The sequence below is a fragment of the Microcebus murinus genome, chromosome 8, assembly GCF_040939455.1.
Source record: "Microcebus murinus isolate Inina chromosome 8, M.murinus_Inina_mat1.0, whole genome shotgun sequence".
NCBI classification, from domain to species: Eukaryota; Metazoa; Chordata; class Mammalia; order Primates; family Cheirogaleidae; genus Microcebus; species Microcebus murinus.
This window is the reverse complement of record NC_134111.1, coordinates 73,751,137-73,769,649: the sequence shown is the minus strand read 5'-3', so window position 1 is coordinate 73,769,649 and position 18,513 is coordinate 73,751,137. Positions and strand designations below refer to the sequence as shown.

The window sequence follows — 18,513 nt, the reverse complement described above, 5'->3', positions numbered from 1 at the left end:
TCAGTCTTGGGCTGGTGGCTTCTCCCAGTCCTTAGTTTCTTTATTGTCTAATTTTCCTCAACATAGAAATAGATAGTAACTGCTCACTTGCCACGTCTAGACATCTTATGATCCCCATTCACTCCTTTTAGTAGTAAATCACCTCCCACTGTTTTAGTTAACAACTCTTTGTATTACATTTCTCCCATTCAGATAACCAGTATGGCTTCTGTCTCCTGACTTGACCTTGACGTGTACCCACAGCCTGTATGAGGGGCTGAACTCCAGGGACCAATGTGGATAGAATAGAGAGAGTGAGAAGGGGCGTGCCTTGCAGTGGGGCTGGAGCAGGACACAATGGCCAGACTCTGCTGGGCCAGCAGGCCTGGGCAAGGCTTTTGGTCTTTATCGTAAGAAGTCAGATATTTGTTTTAAAAAGATGAATGATTTACAGAGGAACAAGGGTAGTTCAGAGATGAATGAGTGGCCCACTGGAGCACCACAGGGAAGTGAGGATGGTGGTTTCAGTGGGAAGGCAGAGGTAGAGACTGGGAGAATGGATGGATTCTAGAAATACATGGAAATGAGAATCAACAGGATGTGGTGATGGGCTGGATGAGGCGGGTGAGAGAGAGGGAAATGTTCTGACTGATGCCCAGATTTCTGGCTTGCACAATTGCATAAATGGTGCACTAGGGTCAGGAACACTAAAGACAGCCAAGACTGGGAAGGGAAACCATGAGTTTATTAGGAGCATGAGTCTATCGAAGTGCATTAAAATGTCAGATAAGACTCTGTAGTTCAGAGTACAAGCCCGGGCTGGGAAGATGAGTTTGTGAGCCCTCTCACATGTTTAAAACTTGGGTATGGTTGAAATGATCTAAGGAGAGAGGATAGCTTTAGACGATGAAGGACTTGGGACCAATCAAGCCTTGATGAGCTTCCACAACTGAACAGCCAGATAAAGAAGAATGACTCTCAAAGGAAACAGACATGAAGCAATAAAGATAGAGGGGGAGATTATGAGAGTGCCATGTTGTAGAAACCAAAGGGAAAAGACAGAGTGGTTAAGGGTAGAGTAGTCAACAACGTTGAATACTGCCGAAAGGAAAAGATAAAGTGAGGGTTGACAAATGTCTGCTGGATTCAGTAACACGGAGGTCACTGGCACACTAAGAGGGAGTAATTTCTTTGGAGAGATGGGGCTGTGAACTGTAACCAATAGGTGATGAGTCAGAGGGAGGTGAAGAAATAGGGGCAGTGAGTAAAGATAATTCTATCAAGATGTTATAGAATAATGGTCTAGTGCAGAAGCCTCAAGAAAACTCTTCACATGACAATTACATATACCTTGATTTGCAAGTTTCATCGTTCTTCTATCTCTACATGACTGGGTGATTGGCAATTATTTAGGGGAACCAATAACTTTGGAACAGAGACTAAGACAGGTTTATGCAGCAGACATAGTATCAGTTCTGCCTCTTCATTATTTCTTTATCAAATACAGATAGACTTTATTATCTCATTCAAATCCTATGAAGTTTGATTAGGTCAGAGGACATGAAACTGGTGACTTGCCAATTGCAATCAAATCCTTTAGTTTTGTTTACATTGTATTTATAAGATCTCATACATATGTCATTAATACCGTCATAGGTTTATTTACATTAAAAGGTAATAAAGTCAATGGATTAAGCTGTCAATGATGCAAGGTAGGCCTGCTAACTTGATTTGTTTCACTGTCTTATTTCCTGCAAAACAGGTTTAATTTTCATTGCATTTTAATAGAGCCATTTAAATCTTTGTTCAAATATATTAAAAAAAATTTTTGAAAGTCTTTGATCTTTGTATGGAGTGCATTCCATTTAATTAAGTCCATTTGTAACTGAAATCACCATAAGGAAGTGTGGGTGGGAAGTTATAAAGGTATTGGCTGTTCAGAGATGAGCGGTTTTGTGTTTTTGCTGTATAGTTGCAGCAGAGGTAGTTTTCGAATGAAAAAGAGAAGGGCTCTGGGTGTCACTCTGCCCAGGTGACAGAAAAATACCTGAGGGGTTTTATGTTTCCTCTGCCCTCGTGTCACTATATCCAGTGTCTCTGCCTCTTTCTGCTTTGTCATACACAGAGAAAGGAAGCAGGGCTCTAAGTCATTGGAAATGTAATCTAAGGCTGCTCTTAATATGCCCTGAACAGTTTAGACACGGTTGAAGCTGAGGTTGAGGCTGAGCCACACGGAACTATAAATGGGAGTCAACGCCAAGTATTTACTTGCTAAAATAATAATTCAAGAGGCGTGAGGATAGTAATTATCTGCTTTAAAATAAAAACTTTAAAAATGCACGTTCATTTAATAGTACTTAACACCAGCTAAATGTAATAAACAAAGTATTATATCACTAATTTAAAAAAATAGTAAAAACCTATGGTTATGATTCTACAAGGGCTTCAGGTAAGGTACTTAATAAAAGTTTAAATGAAACATTGACTGTTCAGATCACTAGAACCTCGTGTGAGAGAACCTAAATTGAAGCATTTGGATCTCAGCTTAAATGTCACCTTTCCAGACACATCACAGGAGGACCTTATCTGAAGTTGCTGTACACACAGAGTCCCCAGTTGCCCTTTTGCATGAGGCCTTTATAACAATTATTATGATCTATAATCATCTTCGTAACTTAGTTGTATTCTGGCTTAGGGTTCTTCTTTTCTCCCTAACCCTAAAAGAATGTAAACTCCATGAGAGCAAAAACTTTGTCTTGTTCATTTCCCATAGAAGAATTCCTGGTACAGGCTAGATGCTTTAAAATATTTACTCAGTGGATAAATAAATGATATGAGGGTTTACTCTACACCAAATGCTGTGCTAATTTACGTATCTCATTTACTGCTCACCACAATCTTGTAGAGTTATAGTTTTTATTTTGCAGATGAAGAAAGTGAGACACAGACTGCTTAACGTGTCCAGGGTCACATACCTAGTAAGTGATGAGGCCAAGATTTGAATCCAAACAGGTCTAATGCTATAGCCCTGGTTCTTAGTTATGATATTATATTGCTCCCATTTGAGAGCTGGCACTGCTGCAATCCTAGAATATACACGTTTGGCTTTATGATTAAAGTTTTAAGCTATCTGCTTTCTTCTTGCTGATCTTTTCTAATCCTCTGGTCCAATATAAGGCTTAGAGAAGCAGGGGATGTAATCTCGAGGCTAGGGCCACACGCATGAAAAACATGAAAAAAAAATCTGCTTGGAAACCCTGAGGGGAACCTCACAGTACAAAAATATTGTGAAGCAGTGGAGGGGTGTTCTTTGGTGGTTGTTACTGCTGTTTTTACAGGAAGCACAAATGAGGGGCAAGCAACCAGCATCCTAAAATACTGGGGCTCTTTCTCTCACATTTGGTTCACTTCACTTTGAAGATGAGCAAGCAGCCTGGTGCCACGCTGGAGCGCAGAATCTGCACTGCAAGGCAGCACGACAGGGCTGTTCCTGCTCTGCGTAAAGGGGCAGGCTGCAAAGTCTGGCATGTGAAGGTCGGCAAACACAGCATGGAGCCTTCTGTTTGAGACATGCAACAGGGGACAGACGACGAGCTTCCCAGGGTGCTTTACAGCATGAGGGGCTGCACAGCAGGGCTGCTGGGGCCTGCAAGAGGAACTGCAGAAAGGGAAAGCCCTGCCCCAAGGTTTGTCTCCTGCAGCTGTGGGTGGCCCACAGTCCTGCTCCTCTCCTACCCAGCGGGCATCGTGTTCAGCTGTTCAGCAGGAGAAAGACAATAGAGGAATTTGAGTTCCTATTCAGGCCTACATGGAGACAAGCACCTGTATATTTTACTACTATGAGCCTCAGGAAACAAAAAGCAGGAGGCACATTTGGAAAATTGGATCCTAAGGTCCTAATGTGCTTACACATTTAGATGGGGCTTTGCAAAAACAACATCCTCGGCACTTCTTTTGGTAAAAATAAATGTTGACCTATTCCTTGTCTGACTTTGTATTTGAACCCGGTATGATTTTGATTGGATTATGTAAAAGAGCCACTTTGAGCTGGTATTAAAAATTCAGAAATACAGAAAAAACTACTCTCAGGCTTAAAACATACTCCTGAACTTCTAAGCTATATGCTGACACACAGCATTGTCCCACTTGACAGTGCTATATTTGCAGCCTGAAATGATGATGCTTTTGGTGGTTATTTTTCATGTAGGAAGTCACACTAACACCCCTGAACCACCTGCATATATCTCAGAGCTAACTTTTCCCCTACCAGAAAATGATTCTGTTTAAGACTTTTAAAAAGAGAGATTGTGAATGTCAAGGTGTTATAAAAAGATAAAACATGCATTGCCCATGTTCCCAGCCTCCTGCCCAGTGGGGCATTCAGGGCAGGCTTTGTTGAGCCAGTTTCATTACTGGAGAGCTTGATAAATGCTCTACTATGAGTAGCCTGGAGATTTCTTTTAGGCTCATACTGTGAACCCACTCAAGTACAGAATATCATTATATGGCTTTGTTATTATTACTTTTTTCTAATTTTTCAATTATACGTTTTTTAGGAGTTAAGGAGCCTCTGGTATTTGCAGTAACTCTCTGCTACATGCATAAAATTACATGGATTTGAGTCAGGCTTTTGCCAAGTACAGAGTTAAAGATGGTCATCCTCTCAGCTTCTCAACCCAGAAGCCTCCCTTTTCTCAGCTATAAAGTGAAGAGACAACTATAAAGTCTCACACTCATCCTTACTAGTTCCAATATTGTACTCAAAATGGGGTAAGAGTGTCCATGGCCTAACACTGATCTGTGAAATATCTATTAGAGGTCTCAGGATTTCTGACAGATCCAACAAGCATCTTAAAGCCATTTGACAGTTTTGGCATCAACTTCCCAATGAACCTTTGTTATCTTTGGGGAGGGAAATCTAACCACAGTAGTCCTTCCTTATCTGCAGTTTCAGTTACTCATGGTCCATGAAGGTCCAAAAATATTAAATGGAAAATTCCGGAAATAAATAATTCATAAGTTTTAAATTTCACACTGTTCTGAGCAGTGTGATGACTTCTTGTGCTATCCCACTCTGCGCCACCCAGCACAGCAATAATCACCCCTTTGTCCAGAGTATCCATACTGTATACTACCCACCCATGAGTGGCTGCCTTGGTTATTAGATCGACTGTCACGGTATCTCATCACGTAGGCATTTTATCATCTCATATCATTACAAGAAGAAGAAGAAGAAGGATGAGTACAGTACAGTGAGATATTTTCAGAGAGAAAGAGATCACACACATTCATATAACTTTTATTATAACATATTGCTACAACTGTTCTATTTATTATTAGTTATTATTAATCTCTTACTGTGCCTAATTTATAAATTAAACTTTATCATAGGTATGTGTGTATAGGAGAAAACATAGTGTATGTGGTTTCAGGCATCCACTGGGGGTCTTGGAACATATCCAAGTTTGTAACTACTGCAGTTACAAACTCATTTTAAAATTTATGACCATAACAAGTGGGCTGCTAGTGAAGTTAATGGTCCACAAAGACGATCCCCTTCCTTTTGCAAAAAACATCTAATAACCTTCTATTACCATTATTTATTCTTTAACAGAAAAATTTACACGATACGTAGAGATTTGAAGTAAATTAGTGATGTTAACAAATAACACTTTGATTTGATCAGGAATTTTAAAAAACAAAAACAAATAATACTACTGACATACTTCAATGCCTTCACACTAAACTTACAAAATGGAAGAGATGTTGGGATGGTTCTTGGTGCAATAAAGAATTTTGCACAGAAAGGTTTCATGTTAGGGTTTACAGAAGCTCCTTGTACGAAGAACTCTCCTGGTGGGTCCTTAACTTTTCAAGGCAGCTATCTGCTGTGAAGTGAAGCCCTTCTACATTTCACTTACTCTAATGTCATATCCTTGATAGAGTTACTGAAATTGTTTTAGGAAGAAGGTATAAATTACAAGCAAATGAAAATATATACATGCTAGGCCTTTAGTCTATGATTGATATCAAGACAGCAACTTGAGTAATTAGATTATGAAAGTAATTCACGTGAAAGCAATAACAAGTAAAGTTGGGAATCTGCTGCTCGATTATTTAATTTCTTTCTCTTGCTCTGACTATAAATCAAAACATTCTCAAAATTGTAGGCACAGTAAAAATTGAATTAAAAAGTTCCTGGAGAATTTGGATTAAAAATGAAATAAATTATTTTTGTTGTTGTTATTGTTTGGTTTTAAGAAACTATCATATAGTAAATAAGGATGATCTGAATTACGACACTATTAATGGAGTTGTTAGGAAATGTGTTTCAGGAAAATAATTAATGTGCTTTGACTATGAGCAATTTAAGACCTTACTAGGGTATTATACAGTGTGTCAGTAATTTAATGCCTCCTCACTGTATCCCTGATTTGGTACATGTCTCCAAAACAGATTTTTTGATTTGCATCTCTGTCTCTTCTGCTAGACCGAACTCTTCCTAGGCAGGGATGGTGTCTTGTTCATTGGTTTGTCAGAGGATAGCACTGCCTTGTGTACAGCAGGTGTATAATGTATGAGGGTGCTGAGAAAAGTTCTCTCTAACACTCCAAGTCCTTTCTAACACCTCCAGTCTTCTGGGCCTTCAATACCCATTGCTCCCAGGAAATTTCTCTGGATCACTTGTTAGATGTGGCATTCTCTTCCACAAACCTTAAACTCACCAGGAAGCCCATAGCCTTCTTTTCAAGTATATCAGAATGTGATTCCTTCAGGGCGTAGACCATATCACACCCTTCTCTAAATCTACTGGAGCCCTAGCACACTGCTTTGAATATAAGAGGAGTTTTAAAAGTCACTGGTTCAATAAACTCAGGATTTTAGAACTAAAAGAAAGACTTTAGGGACCAATTGGCATGGTGGTTCTTATCAAGAGATTTAACACCTCTTAGGGGGCATTCTGAAAAACTGAGGGAGCAATTTTAAAACTTATCACAATGATTGTATATGTGGTGGGGGGATGCTAGATGACTTATAATCCCAGGAATGTCCTGCACAACAGAGAATTTCCCTGTGTCCTGAACTTTCTCATGTCCTCCTGAACACTCATGATTGTTTTCAAAAAATTATAATTATGTGAGCCTAGACAGTTTTACTATGGATTTCCAGGATTTACTTAGATTTCCCAGATTCAGATACTGTGTAAATTAAAGGAAGATGGCATTTCCTTAGGACACCTTCTTAAGAGTGTTCAGACCATGGCTAAGAGCTTTTCACTATGTGGAAAATTTCACAGTCAACCTCACTAGCAGCCATGGTGTTGGAGCTGACACCTACCACCCCGCCTTGGTCTGCATTTATAGCAGCTGCATTCACAGTGATTCCATGTACACATACAAATATACTTACTGAGCTCTTACTGCACAAGTCAAATATAAAGAAGCAGTGTCCACCATAGCCAGTTAACTACTGTCTGTCTTCTTTTAATTGCAGAGTGATTCATTATAAGTGGATGTGAACATCTGGCCACTTTATTAGGCTTTCTACTGTATTAATAGCGATTCCTGAATTTCTGATATTTTTACTTTATTGAAATTTTATTTCTAGGTAGGTTGTATTAGGTATAAATTTTATTTTAGGATTTGCTATAAAAATGGGGCATTGGGTCAGATACTATTGAGAACCATTGATCTAGTAGATTTCTGTATAGTCTCTTTATTTTTCAGAAAGGAAATGAGACCATAGAGAAGAAATGATGCACCCTAGGTCAAATGGTGGATTAAGAAGTAGCCTTTTGTAGATTAATTGATGTATAGCTGTAGCATAAATAATTAACATTCCAGATCCTAACACCCCGAAGGATTATGTTTTGCCATATAATATACAAAATACCAGGAGTTAAAATAATTTGGTCTACTCTTTCTAAAGGAAAACATTTTATGGCATTTCCTTTTGTCAGTGATCATCCTTTCCTTATCCCAGGTGAATTCCAGCAAAGGACTCTATATACAATGTTTCATTAAAGTAGAACTGCCATTTTAAAAACCTCTGACTTAGTATAGGGCTAGACAGAGCGTTTATTCTTTGGCCCTGTTCCGTACTCCTTTGCCCCCTCCTTTGCAGCGCGCCCTGCAGAAGAACAAGCTTTCGTTTCCAGCAATATCAACAGTGTCAATGACTGCCCCACGGAGCTCCGTGTGCATTCCTTTCTTCTGTGTCTTCCTAAGCAACTTCACTCAAGCATCACTGACCTGTGACCCCGCGAAGTGCCTTTGAGGGCTCCTCGAGTATCGAGATCTTTTTCTCCCGAGGGATCGGGGCTGGTTTTTCGTTGGCAGAGTCAGTGGACGAGCTGTCCTTCTCGCAGCCATTCACGTGGCCGTTCTGTATCTGTGGCGCTTGCGGCTGTAGGGGCCCCGCTTCAGGCCTCTCTGCCTTGTCTTTAGCATCTTTGTTGCCTTGGTGCTGCTTAGACTTGCTTCTTTTTCTTTTATTGTTCTAGAAGGAGAAACAAATGAGAAAGTAATATGAATAATTCAAGCTCGGACCCTTGAAATAAATACAAGGTGAATCCGAGAGATGAAAGTAAGATACATTATCTTTTTTGGTACCTGGCTCTTAGAATGGGTGAAGACACCTACATCTTTAATAACCACCCAAATTAATTTACATATCTTCTTTCTTCCAATAAGATGTATAAACTTTCATAAACCATAAACAAAAAGGCTCCATTAAAAGCAAAAAATAACAAGAAATGGCTTAAATAGCTGACACATTATTTGAGCCACTTGAGGCTCCACATATATGCATGGTGATACAGTAAAGTCTTGTGATATCCATCTTGAAAAAACTTGAATTCAGTTATTGTGCCATTGGGGAAGAGCTCTCATTTCTTAAAGTGGTGATGGGGCCGGAGGAGGCAGGAGGACACTGAGGTCCCCACTGTTTGGGGAGGAGACGGGGTAAAGGGGACAACTGGGAGGGAAGGCAGGCAAATGAGGATGGAGAAGGCAGATCCCAGCAGGAGATTCCTGGAATTGCTGCCACGGTCCAGGAGGTCTCAGGTAGCCGCAGGATCCATAATTATCCTGCCATATTTAGCTGGAGCAGACAACTGCTCCAAGGTAATGTCAAACTGACCTGAGTCCACCTGGATTTGGATTGTGCAGCCAGATCCCTGGACCTCCTGGTTGCTAGCTGAACAGCATTACGAAGCTTCATTTTATTTACTTTGAAATAACACAACACTGCATTTTATGCAATTGAAATATTTTAGGCCCTAATATCACAGGGGTCTAAAAGTAGGGTTTTACTATATCTCCCCTAAAATGCTCTAATGGTCAATAATAATGTCAAGGAAATTAAGATGTGCCTCCTAATTATGTTGTGTGCTTTACTTGATGTGCTTTTGTACCCAGTTGATATGTGATGTACTTAACAACCAGCATGGCACAGGCCCCAGCCAATGGGAACAGACACGGGCCCACTGGGAAGATCCTGCCCCACCTGCCGAATCAGAGAGTCTAGGTGAACATCACCCTGGCTTTGCCCTTCCGTACATTTAGAAAAGAAATACAAAGAAACAGTTTTGCTTCTTAATCTCCTCCCTTCTCCTTTTCTTTTCCTTTGAAACCCATAATCGTGCCCCAGTAAATGCTCCTCCAGGGGAGTGCTGTGTGCTCAGGGGTGAAATGAAGGGCCCATGGCACCTGTTCCCAGGCAGCGCCCCAGTGGCTTCCGGTTTCCACACTCCACACCTGCTGGGCTGGGGAGACCATTTTCCTTCTGAACCTCCAAGAGGGAGACTCAGTAAAGAGCTGGGTCTGCAGCTGCTGTCTGCTCTTCTTCTCCCCATCAGAGAAATTTAATACCCAAACCACACATGTGAAATTTTTCTGTGTAAGTATAAATACTGCCTTTAAATCACTTGCAAATCAACCTCAACTCACACAGAAGCCTGGGAAACTATGATTAAAGACAAGCAGAGGAGGTTGTCAAAGATGGTGGCATACAGAGGTTATAAAAATCTCATAATTCTTCCCATTCCACGTGTAACGAGGAGGAGAAAAAAGGGGAAAGGATAATTCCAGTAATATTAGGATTTTATGAAAGTAATATTGCTTTTTTGTTTGTTCCAAACGTGTTTCACAGGCCTGTGATCTTCCGCACAGGAAAGGCAGACTGGGGTACTGTATTCCGGGAGGGCCAAACACAGGGCCTTGCTGTGTCAAGGTGGGCATGGCTGGGATGGTTACTTTGAAAAGAGCAGTAAATTTTTGCTAGTGTGTGCACAAGCACATCTCAGCAGTGCCCAGAAGTCACAGACTCTTTGTGACTAGACGAGAAAGTGAAATAATTCAAGTGAGACAAAGTAAGATCTCCTTCCCTCTGTTCTGAAGCAGCAGTATGCCGGTGTTCGAGAAGGCCCCTTACTTATGGTTCTAAGGCATTTTCTTTTCTTCTTTTATTAAAGATCTACCATGGAATTCAACCCCAAAAATATCTCAGGGCAGCCTTGGAGAAATTCTTTCAGGTGGAAACACATGTGAAAATAGATCTAGAGCTTTTCTACCATCTTTAAAACACTCCATAATTTTTTTCTTTGTGCTACTGGATATGTTCAGGCAAGTTCATGTTTTGAATCCTTTAAATTCTCTGGCTGGGCTCCCCTTAATACTTAAAAAGAAAAACAACTCTGGGACTTCTTAAGCACACCTGGTAGTTAAAAACACCAAACATAAAATAAGGGCATTAGTAGTGACAATGGCTGATAATTTAAGAGAGTCACGAATTTGGAAGCTTTCTGGGTATATATATTAACATATTTGAAAGAAGTATAAAATTGGCAGCTTGGTTAAATGATAACAACTATGAAGATTTTGATTGACGATTTTACTAATTTAAAACCAATATTAATCTTACCTTCTTTTTTCCGGTCATATTCCATTCTTTTAGAACTTGAATTGCACTGCCTAGACAAAGACAAAGAATCTTCAACAAACATTCACATAATAAAACACCACACAAAATTCATCTCTGTCTTTCCATCCTGGTAGCAATTTTTTTTTGGCTTTTTCATTTGTTTTGATACACCCTACCTTAATAAAAATGCCAGTTTCATTTTTATTTCCCAGATTTTCATTTAATTCACTGCATGATCTTGGTTTTATCAAAGTATTAAGCCCCACTACATGAAGCTTACTATTTTATCATTATATTGTCTTAGGGAAAATGAAATATATCTTCAGAATTTTCTGATAGCTTCATTGCCATAGGTAGAATTAAAATTGTTCTGTTTGATATATGAATAAAGATGCCTATAATCTTCTGAACCAAACATGGGATTCTGAATATTATTAATCATAGCTTTCTTTTGGCCATTCCTTTTCTTTTTCTGCTCCTAGTCATTATGTTCACAACTTGCAGGGGGATGAGGAAGACAAATTATATGATGTGAGTTTCTCTCGAGGCACTGTGGATAGGGATGGGATGTGGTCTTTACAAGGCTTCCACCTTGAAATCAAAGAAATTCATTAAATGGAGAGTTGGGTCCCAGGTTCTGTTCATCCCATTCACATACATATGTGGAACTGCACTGACCCAGAGGAAAAAACTTAACCTGATTAAATTATAAAATATTTTTAAAGAAATGTTTTATTACTGGTCAGCTACAATCAGTGTTTCCACACAGTCTAACAAAGTTAATTAATTCATTCCAAATATGATAGAAGTAATTTCAAGAACAAGTACACTGGTAATGAGTACATTAGTTGTTTCCAAATAAAGAGGTACAGTACTACTGAAAGAAGGTACCTCTTAAATGTAGTCTTTGAGCAATTTTAAGCATCCGCATACAATCTTATTATACTAATAGCTCTCTACAAGGAGTGTGTTTGGTAAACAAAGATAAACTTCAGGCTGGTCTTTATAACAGATTTCAAATTAGTAGGGTCCCAATTATTGGGTCTACTGTCACTCTTAGAGAAGCAGAAGGCCATATGGCTTAGACTAATGTTTAGACAGGCTAATTATTCCTACCTATTTAAAGTTTCCGACCCAATGCCCCTCTTAGACTTGTTTGAGTTACATATACTTGAAATAATAAGACTGTACCTAAAAGTAAGCTATACTTCAGACTTTTTATTAACTGGGCTGGCCTTTCTCTGATTTGCTCAGAGAATTAATGTTTCATAGTATTTTCCTTTTGAAGAACTTTAGAGAGTCACTTTCATTAGGTTTCTTGGTAAATCACTCTAGTGGTTAACAATAATTAGGGTAGTTCTTATAGCTAAGCTTCAGTTTTCTAAATAAAATTAAATTTTAAAAATTGTTAAATACTGTTCTTTTTAATCAGAAGAAGGAGGTGAGTTGCTTACTGCTTTCATAACTGCAATATTCAATTAGTCCTCTAATTTTCATATTTTGACATAAATTCTATTTGTAATTTGGACAAGCAGCTTTAGACAGTAATTCTGAAGAAGAAATACCCATATTTACAGAGAATTTTAAAACTGTTATTATTAAATTTTAATTATATTGAAACTACTTGGAGTTTTTTTTAGCTACTTGGAAATGGTGCTTTGCATACACCTCATAAATGACTCCTAACAAATATTTTTTACTCAGTGGTTTTTAAACAAGTTTTCCTATTGGTCCCCAACCAAAATGATAGGAGGGGTCTCAGTAATCAGTGAGTTTTATTAATGAGATCTCAACATTGACAAGGTGAACATTTCATGGAAAAGCTAGGTGCTTTATTTAAATACAAACAGATTCGATGACAGTCCGTCCGTCAGTTACTGCGCGCCTGTGCATCTCATCAAGGTCATTCTGCAATAAAAACTTTCATGGTGGGGAACGTGGGGGCTCAATCCAAGTATGGGTAGGAAGGAATGGGGATAATAACCTTTTTCCGTTCCTAAAGCTTTTTTCCATGCAAATGATGTTGGCAAGTGAAACCTGAAAAGAGAATTTAACTGGGCCAGGATGTGCATATTTCCAAAAATTTTTTGAGACAAATTGTACCTAATGTTGCAAAGTCAGATTAGTATTGCACTCTCTACTATTTTTTCCCTATGACTAAAGATTCTCTGTTAGTATACGAAGCAGGGGAAAACAGTGAGAAAAGTTATGTGCTGTGGATTTGCTTGCAGGTCTATGTTGAATGATAATCATTTGTTAGTTCAATGAGGAGACTAAACCTTCACTGCTGATACCAGAATGTAAGCATGTTGCTTGGTTCCAAGATCTTGCCCTGAAATGCAATTATACTTGTAGAAACTCAAGGTTATTCTACTTCTAGGAAGATAGGTAAATCAAGCTGTCCTTGACAAATAAAGTGTAAATATTAATATGATACAACTGAGAAATGTGCTGGCAGGTCTTCCCAGACCTTATTTGTCAGATTATATGTAGCTAGTCCAAATGTACAAAATAGAAACTAATACTAGGACAGAAGACATATGATAACTAAGGACAGGTAAGAGATCTTTGTTCAAAACTGAAACTTGTTTAATTTGATTAGGAGAGGAGAATTTCCCCATAATTGATAGGTAGTCTGAAGCAATAAGCTGTAAATTAATAGGATAAACATATTTCTGAGACTTTAGATTCTAAGATATCCCTGGCAATGGACTGTCTAAACAACACATTTTTTTTCAAGAAAGCAAAAAGGTTTTTGAGATAGATAAGATAAATTAATACTCTGATTAATTAGGCAATTTAAAAATCATAAACTAATAATATTAAAAAATAAACCTATCCTCTAGACTACACAAACATCAAGGACAAGGATTCCAGTCGTATAGCCAAGTAGAATAATGCTGATTGAAGAGGTGAGAAGGCACTCTGGGTCAGGAATGAAATACATTATCCTCCATTTGCAAGGACACCACCAAATAAAGGATGTTTAAGAACAAGTTGGAAGGACTGGTAGAAAAGGGAATTATAAGCACGATAACCAGCATTCTTTGAAAACTATCTACAATCCCTTTTATTTCAAATGAGGGCAAAAGAACTGCCAGATCCTTCTCTCATTGAGTATGTCCATCTGTTTTTAAAGCCTAGCACATTTTTACGACAACTAGAGCATTGGTAACTGATATTCAGTTCATTTAAGGAAAAAATATGGAATATATGGAATATTTAGTTGCAACGTCTTCAGCTCCAGGGTACATGGATACCCACCATCCACGAAGGCCTGCACGGCTTTATCCACATTAAAATCAAACTGTTGAAGCACCAGAACTATTTCATTATTGCTTTTGTTGGGAACAACTGATCTGACTGCATAGATCTGTAAAGGAAAAGAAAAAGAAAAACACTTCTAAATATTTTTCATCTATAAATCACCCACTGGATAGAATTATAACTCTTAGAAAGGCCTTAAAAAGCCAACTAATCCATCTTCTTGCCATCAAGCATACTCAAGGCATTGTAGACCAGTGAAATTCATCCTGGTAATTACCTTGATACCCACTTTATTTGTGTACACATTTTTACAAAGATCTCCTTGTAGGACTGTAGGAACAAGTGTGAAAAGCCAACTCTGGTTTTGCAATCTACCCTCCCCCAAGACTACAGATGCATACAAGATGTGTTTTCAGCAAGGACACAGAATCTTTTTCTGTCTCAGGCGTCCTTTCTACTGGCTCAGGGGGTATCTTTAGAAGCCATACAGAAATAGTCTCATGCCTCAGCTTCTCTATCTGCCCAGTAGAAACAGCCATATCCAGGTTCACAGAAGTGTGCCATGAAACTCCATTTAATGTTTATACAGATACAAAAATATGGGGCATTGTATTTTTGAAATATAATGTCTTAGCCATCACACAGAAAATGTTCTCAAACACACTTCTGAAAATCAAACATTTCGAATTTTAAAAGCATGCACTGTAGGATGTTTAGTAGCAGAAATTAAAAAATAACTAAATAAAATAGTAAAAGTAAATATATGTATGAACTATGGATTTCAATAGGCTAAAGCTTATATTCAATGTTTAATGACCTATATCCACTTCTTAGGCAAATTTAGCATGTATTCTTTCTTCCTGCCTATTAGAACTAATTGAATTTTATCTCACAGAATTTGCAATTACTAGAGAATGCTGTATCTATTTTAGCGAAACGTGGAGCAACCCAGTTTTCTATCAAAGGGATTACTGAAGCTGCTACTGAAAAATATTAGAGTACTGCATGGTACAAAGGTAAGTGATCATTAAAGCACTGTATATTCTTTACATGTTTTCATCAGTGGTTAAATAATGACCAGTGAGTTTTAGTCAAATGCAGTTTAGTGTAATTGGATTCATGGAATACGGATTATATGGTACAGTATGTGTAATGTGATGTTATTGACCTGAACATTTATTTGAGCAGTACAGCCTATTTCCCGATTATATTAGAAAATAGGCAGCCTACTCCGTATAGATCTGTATATAAGAGTCTTTAGGTTGTAATGAGAAAGCAGCATGAGCTATGGGTATATGATTTGCAGAGGTGCTGACCCTATAGATTAGAAAGCTGGTTTTGAATCTTGACATTTATAAATGCTAAATATTTGGGTTTTACAGAAGACTCTAATAAAATGTATGTATTTGTGTATAAGCGATTCAAGATTCCTTTGGTTATTTTCTATTCTCACATTCTCTGGTTCTTAATTCTTTTAGCCTCCATTAAAAAATTAACTTCTTCAAATCTAACTTCTTTCTCATTTTCTCTCTGTACTCTCTTTAAAAATCCAGTTCAGTGAATATATTTTGAATGCCTATTGTTTGACGAGACACCACACTTTCTGGAACTCAGAGACTAGAGGGGGATACACACACTGATCGAAGGATCACACAAAATAAATATACTTTGTGTTAAGTGCTATAAAATTGTATGAGACAGAAACTTGACTTTATGTGATGTGCTGAGACCTGGAGGACGAGTGAGAAGAGATGGTGGGAGGGGAAGGGGAAGGGCATTTTGGGCAGAGGGAACAGCATGCATGAGGAGTGAGGCACAGATGAAGAATAGCTGGAGGCGAGTTTGGAGGGGCAGAGGGCAAGGCTTCTAGGGTACACAATGGGGCCAGACATGGGTGGGGACCGGATCCTGCAAGGGCTGTGAGGCTGTGCAAACGGTGTGGGTTCCTGAGCATCCCTCAGCTAGCCAAGATGGGGAGAACAAAAACAAAAGCAAAACCCCACATCCAGCCCAGGAAGGTCACTAACAGAGTATGCCCGACAATAGATAATATTTGCCGCATTGGAGTTAGTATAAAAATTACATGTTACCCTTCTAATATTGTTCTTTTAAACAAAATCTAGCATTTCAAGCCATTGTGGTTCAGCTCATATTATACAAAATTTCTTAATAATCATTGTCATTATTACCACATCAGGCATGCCCTTCTAAACAATACAATGCTTAGTTATTAATTATATTAATACATCATAGTTACATTAGACCAAAGTTTTCAATCTACCCACATAGCTGTGTGAATAGTGAAGACCCAGAATTATGGAATAAACATAAAATAATTGCTCTCCTGCTTCCAATCCCTCCCCTGAAAAACACAATACATTTTATTACATTAAGGCAAAACACAAAATACACCACTGTTTGTAGAGACACTTCCTTTTTAGATGTTTATACTGCTCTTGACTATCTTCCTTTGAAAGAAAAAAAATACAAACATGGCCAGATGTGCACAGAAAACATTTTCTATTCTTGTTATTTTATATATCCTAGTTTTGAATGTATCCTTAGAAAATTATTCATAACTGAGTCCTGATATCAAATCTAGCTAAATATTGGATACAATTCCAAGAGGAAGATATTTAATTAAGACACGTATTTCAAGTATTACAGAAATGAAAAAAAAGAGAGAGAGAGAGAAAACAGTTTCTGCCTATCTTGGATATTACACAGTAATGCTGAATTCTAGTGAATTTCTGGGCCAACCTCTGTGTCTGCTTTAATCACTGGGCTTGGCTACTGTGAAGAGAGCGGCATTGTTTCTCAACCGTGTTATTTATAAATTCACTACATTTATTTTCCTACGGAAATGCCTTTGAGAAAGATGGAGAAATCGTGCTCACTCCTATGTGCACATAAAAACACAGGAACCTCACTGTGTCACTATTCGTGACTCAGCAGAATCATAGCGGGTTTTGAGCATGTTCGTCTAAAGCAGCCCTCATTACGAAGTGGCTGCAAACACCAGGCGAGTGTGACCAAAGCAGCGTTACAGCGAGGCCGTGCTGCAGGGCTGCCTCTGCAGTTGGAAATGAAGCTTCTGAGGACGGGCGCTCCCGGAGGACTGGATCAATCAATGCGTGACTAATGGTAGTTTGCATACGGAGAACTCATAAAATTCACGCCCGCAGCGGCTGTTTTGCAGAGGCTGTGTTCTGGCACAGCTTCACAGGCGCAGCCTTTACTCCACTGCCACAGCTCGGGCGGGGGTGCCGGCTGCTGCAGCTTCTTCACACCTAAGCCGCTGTTTGAAGCTGCACTTGAGTGCACGCCTGCAGGGCTCTCACGCCATAAACAGCCTGGTCCCATCAGGCGCCCCCTCTGGCTGTTGGGGGACAATCAAGACTGCTAGTTAGCGGTTCATTTAGCAAGTGCTCTACCTTTCCCAAATTACGTTCCCTTGTTTTGCTGCTACTAATTTCAATCTGGTTTGGCAAAGTCAATTTGCTATCTAGAAATAGCACGTTGTTTTGATGCTACCTTTCCAGCGTTTTAACCTTGATTCTCTCCTCTCTCTGGGGCTTCCCTATCTGGCTCCACAGGCTCTGCCCGGTTCTGCTCGCCTGCACTAAGCAGGCAGCCAGGCGGTGTGACTCCTACGGACTCGTCCCCCATTAACCTACCTCCCCTGCACCCCAGTTGTCTGCTTTAGGAGCTGTTAACAGATTTCCTTGTTCACACTGTGAATTTTGAGGGCCTGTCTGTGATGAATGCTTACAAATTCTTCCTGGCTTCCCAATGAGCCACTTCAACTGCATCTGAGTTTCAAACGTGGTTCTGACCAAAGTTTTCAATCCACCTACACAGCTGTGTGATTCAGCAAAGAACCAGCATTATCAAATAGCCATAAAATAACTTCTCTCTCTGCTTCTGACTCTCTCCTGCAAATTTATTCTGAGGTGGCTGCTCTTTCTGAACTATTAATATCATCATGGCCATTTTGCTCCCTTCCTTAAGGATTTAAGAATAAAGTGAAATTCAAGTCCATCAGCCGTTGGGCTTCGACTTGCTTTCCAAATGTCCCTCCCACTCTACCCCTTCCCAGCCAAGCTCCTCAGGCCCAGTTTACCTCCCCTCCCCACACCCTGCATCTGTCCCAGATGGTTCCCTGGACCTGAGATGTGTCTGCTTGTCTGAATCTTACACGCCAGGAGAGATGCCTGTGTATTCCAGGAGGTCCTCCTTGATCTTCTCTGCCAGAAGTCACCCCTGCCTCCACTCCCACAGTGCTTCGTGGGTAGGTGTCTTTTAACCCTTAGCACCTTTTCCTTTATTGCCCAAGTATTTGTG

The 18,513-nt window shown here is 39.2% G+C and overlaps 1 protein-coding gene across 6 annotated transcripts in view; it reads right to left on the bottom strand.

Annotated features, from left to right (window-relative positions):
• Positions 1-18,513, bottom strand: part of SPATS2L (spermatogenesis associated serine rich 2 like) — a 157,982-nt gene that overhangs the window by 44,139 nt on the left and 95,330 nt on the right. For all 6 annotated transcript variants that reach the window (XM_076005780.1, XM_012739084.2, XM_020288284.2 and 3 more), the window contains exons 4-6: positions 14,167-14,275; positions 10,903-10,952; positions 8,232-8,478 (exon numbers count right to left, since the gene is read on the bottom strand). In XM_076005780.1, coding sequence (XP_075861895.1) covers positions 8,232-8,478; positions 10,903-10,952; positions 14,167-14,275 — 406 coding nt within the window. The remainder of the gene's footprint in view (positions 1-8,231; positions 8,479-10,902; positions 10,953-14,166; positions 14,276-18,513) is intronic.